General features: G+C 31.4%; 1 protein-coding gene across 1 annotated transcript; it reads left to right on the top strand.

Moving 5' to 3' along the window:
• Positions 1-1156: 1156 nt before the first annotated feature.
• On the top strand, positions 1157-2064 carry LOC127097084 (protein LIGHT-DEPENDENT SHORT HYPOCOTYLS 5). Its single transcript, XM_051035596.1, has one exon. It carries the CDS (start codon positions 1326-1328, stop codon positions 1926-1928), a length of 603 nt encoding a protein of 200 aa, XP_050891553.1. The 5' UTR covers positions 1157-1325; the 3' UTR covers positions 1929-2064.
• Positions 2065-3636: the final 1572 nt, after the last annotated feature.

Consider the following 3636-nt stretch of genomic DNA (forward strand, 5'->3'; position numbering starts at 1 on the left):
TCCTAACGAAACGTTACCTTTTACGAGAGGGATATTAAATGTGCTTGTTCCCGATAATAGTAACGTTCCATCAAAGGATTTCACTTCCTCGGATCTAGTGGTGGGGTTGGAGTATATATGGAAAAATCTTATCTTGCAAAGCAAAAAACAAGGGCTTAAGGGACAACAATTTTGGGTCGTTCAAAAGGCCCAATAATACGGTGTAGGCAGCAAAATGCGCAAAACATGTATAACCTTTCTTTCTTGGAAGTAGACAATTTTGTCTACTAGAGCTTTGTTGACCGTCTAAATCAATATGACAGTTGATCACAATCTACACCTCACTTCATGCTCTACTGTTAATCATTTATCATATTTAAGAGGAAAGACACGTTATTTAAGATATTCAAATTCATTATCACTATCTTACTGACTTCAGCATTGAAGTGTTAACCTTGCAGATCATTTCTATGTCCACCACATCAAAAACTTGGGTCCAACGCAATAAATTTTGCTCCTTTGTTCACGATCTATTCCAATTCCATTATATAATAATTTTCATTCATTCCCTTAAATGACATAAAGATATTAATTAATTCTTTTGCAATCTTTAACTTAATTTCATAATTCATTCTTGTCCTTCAAAAAAAATTTATTAGGTCTTTTAAATATATTTCAAGATTTATTTTCATCCATCAATTTTAATTAAAAAAAAATTAAAGTTTGACACTTCAATAAAAAGTTAAATAAAAAGTTAAGGAATTAACATGAAAAAAAATAGTTATCAGATAAACCCTAAAATAAAGATAAGAGGTTAAAAAGAGTTAGTTTTGCCAACTTATTTTTTGTGATTTTGAGATTCAAATAAAATTATTTTTGTGTTTCCTTAAAATAATTATTAAAATAAAAAACAAAACAAAAAATCAATAACCATCTCCTCAAATAGGTCATTAAATAGTACTAGTACTTATTTAGTATTGCCTTTTTGTTTATCGATGTGTTAGTTTTCTTCTCATCATGTAACCAAAAAAGATGACGTATAGATAGGAGTTATAGTAGTATAGAGAGAGGGCCATACTATAGTAGAGTTAGAGTAGTAGTGAATGTAAATGGTACTGTAATTCCAATCCTGTCACGTCAAGATGACCCCACTGTTTGTGAAATTGTAAACAATCTCTCCACACTCTATAATTCGTCCCCACCACCACTCTCCATTCATTCAATTCAAAATCCATTATTCATTCATTCAAACTATTTTACGTCCCATCACCACCCAATCTCTCTCTCTTTTCCTCTCCATAATACCAATCCTTCTCTCACGCATATTACCAAAAGTCACCGTCATAATGGAAGCTGCATCGGGTGGAGAACCACCACCGCCACCGTCAGCACAACCTCAACCGGACTCATCACCACCAACACCAAGCCGATACGAGTCACAAAAGCGACGAGACTGGAACACGTTCCAACAGTATCTTCCAAATCACAAACCTCCATTAACCCTAGCACGTTGCAGCGGAGCGCACGTGATTGAGTTTTTGAAATACCTCGATCAATTCGGGAAGACGAAGGTGCACGTGACTGGTTGTCCTTATTTCGGACAACCTAACCCTCCTTCGCCGTGCGCTTGTCCGCTCAAGCAGGCCTGGGGAAGTCTCGACGCTCTCATAGGACGTCTCAGAGCCGCTTTCGAGGAAAACGGCGGTAAACAAGAGAGTAATCCGTTTGGAACTAAAGCGGTTAGGATTTATCTCAGAGAAGTTAGAGAAGGTCAAGCTAAAGCTAGAGGAATTCCTTACGAGAAGAAGAAACGTAAGGGATCCACTGTTACCACCGCTGCTATTGTATCAACCGCAGCAGCGGTGGTAACTGGTGACGGTAACACCAACAGAATTGAACTTGGTGTTACTCCTTACAATTCTGTTAGTCTCAGTGCTGAGATAGTATAGTATTTAATTTTTCTTTTACTAATTTTACATTTTGAATGGTATTAGTTGCTAAATAAATGAAGTATAAATTAGACATTGTATTTTATCGTAATTTAATTGTGACAAATATTTAATGAAAATATATTTAACTACAGTTCATAGAAGGATTCAATATATGAATATTACTATTTCAAGTTGTGTAATAAAACCCTATTGAACTGGTCCCGGGTTTTAGAGATTTTCTCAGTTCATTTTCTCTGATCTACAATCACACGTGTGCTTGTCATTCACAGCATATTTTGGATCTTCTGTTTCAGGTGTCCCTTTGCAATTACTCGATCTTATATTTAGTGTTTTCATGTTATTGTTATGTTCATTTTGAATACAAAACAGTTAGATCTAAGTTGTTGACTAATTTAAATTGAATACTAAATGTAATGGAGATTAAAAAATTGTTATTAATTAAAATGTTATTATTATTTAAACTTTGTTTCTTAAGATTTCAGTGTCAAATTTTTAAAATAATGAACTGATTCCTTATAGATATAATATTTTTAAAATAATCTCTCTTCTAAAATTTTATGACTTTGCAACACTTGCAAAGTGAACTGAACACCCAATATTCTTTTTGTGCCACTAAATTGAGCATAAAATCTAAATGCAAGAATATTGCTTATTTTAATTTATATTTTTCTTAGATGTGGTTTTTGCCATTTTAGCACTATTCATGGTCGGATCACCTAAGTGTGAAAACAACCACCTGCCAACCGTTTCTTACATTCTAGATATTGATTTATAAAATTATTCATAATAAAATAATCCTATACTTTAATATATTTATATTATATAGACCCACCATCCACTTCCAAACAAAACCAAAATTTGAATTTTAATTTGGAAGCATGGACCTATATCCACTAAAATCATTATTCATGAATCATGATAATATCCCAAAAATATTTCTTTTATTATTATTTTTGTTTGTTTGATCAATTTCCATGCTTTTGGCTTTTTGTAGAGCCACGTAATTTCTGTAGGCCACTTTATTTTTCCCTTTCTTTTTGTTTTTTTCTTTATTCTGTACGGTGGCCACTTTAAACCATTTTGATTTCAGAAAAGTCAAAAAGAAAATAAGAAAAAATCATTTGAATCAAAATAAAAGTTAAAATTCACAATTATTTATATGTTTGGATGTAAATGTATTGTAGCAATAAATAACTTGGTGTATGAAATGGGGTAGAGGAGTATCCCACTTTGTGACCACATTGAATAGCATCCATAACTTGTATAATTAATGTTCTATATGTCTAGTAGACTTCATGTTGTTGGAAGAGTGGAGTTTTCTTGATGTGAGTGGTTTGGAGTTGCATTTTATTTCTTGATTCCTATTCTACTATAAACTATAAATCACTTTAATAATTATTGAGGAATATATTTAATTTTATTACTAGTAATATAAAAAATAGTTAATTTGGTTGAATTTATTTTATCATTATTAACACTTAGGTTGCAAATTTAGTCTATTTGTATTAATAATGTGAAAATAAAAATTACAAGAATAAAAATGATGACGACACTTACGTTTTTAAGTATTTTTTAAAGTATTTTTATTAAATTTGTGTTTAGTATTATATGAATTATAGCAAGTTATAAGACGGTTTGTAAAAAATCTTAGTTTATCTCAAAGTTACTTTAGTCAAATAATTCTACAATGTTTTACATAATGGAT

Source organism: Lathyrus oleraceus, chromosome 6, assembly GCF_024323335.1.
Source record: "Lathyrus oleraceus cultivar Zhongwan6 chromosome 6, CAAS_Psat_ZW6_1.0, whole genome shotgun sequence".
NCBI classification, from domain to species: domain Eukaryota; kingdom Viridiplantae; phylum Streptophyta; class Magnoliopsida; order Fabales; family Fabaceae; genus Lathyrus; species Lathyrus oleraceus.

Coding starts and splice junctions, on each gene's coding strand:
- LOC127097084 (XM_051035596.1), top strand. CDS start 1,326: ATGGAAGCTGCATCGGGTGGAGAACCACCACCGCCACCGTCAGCACAA.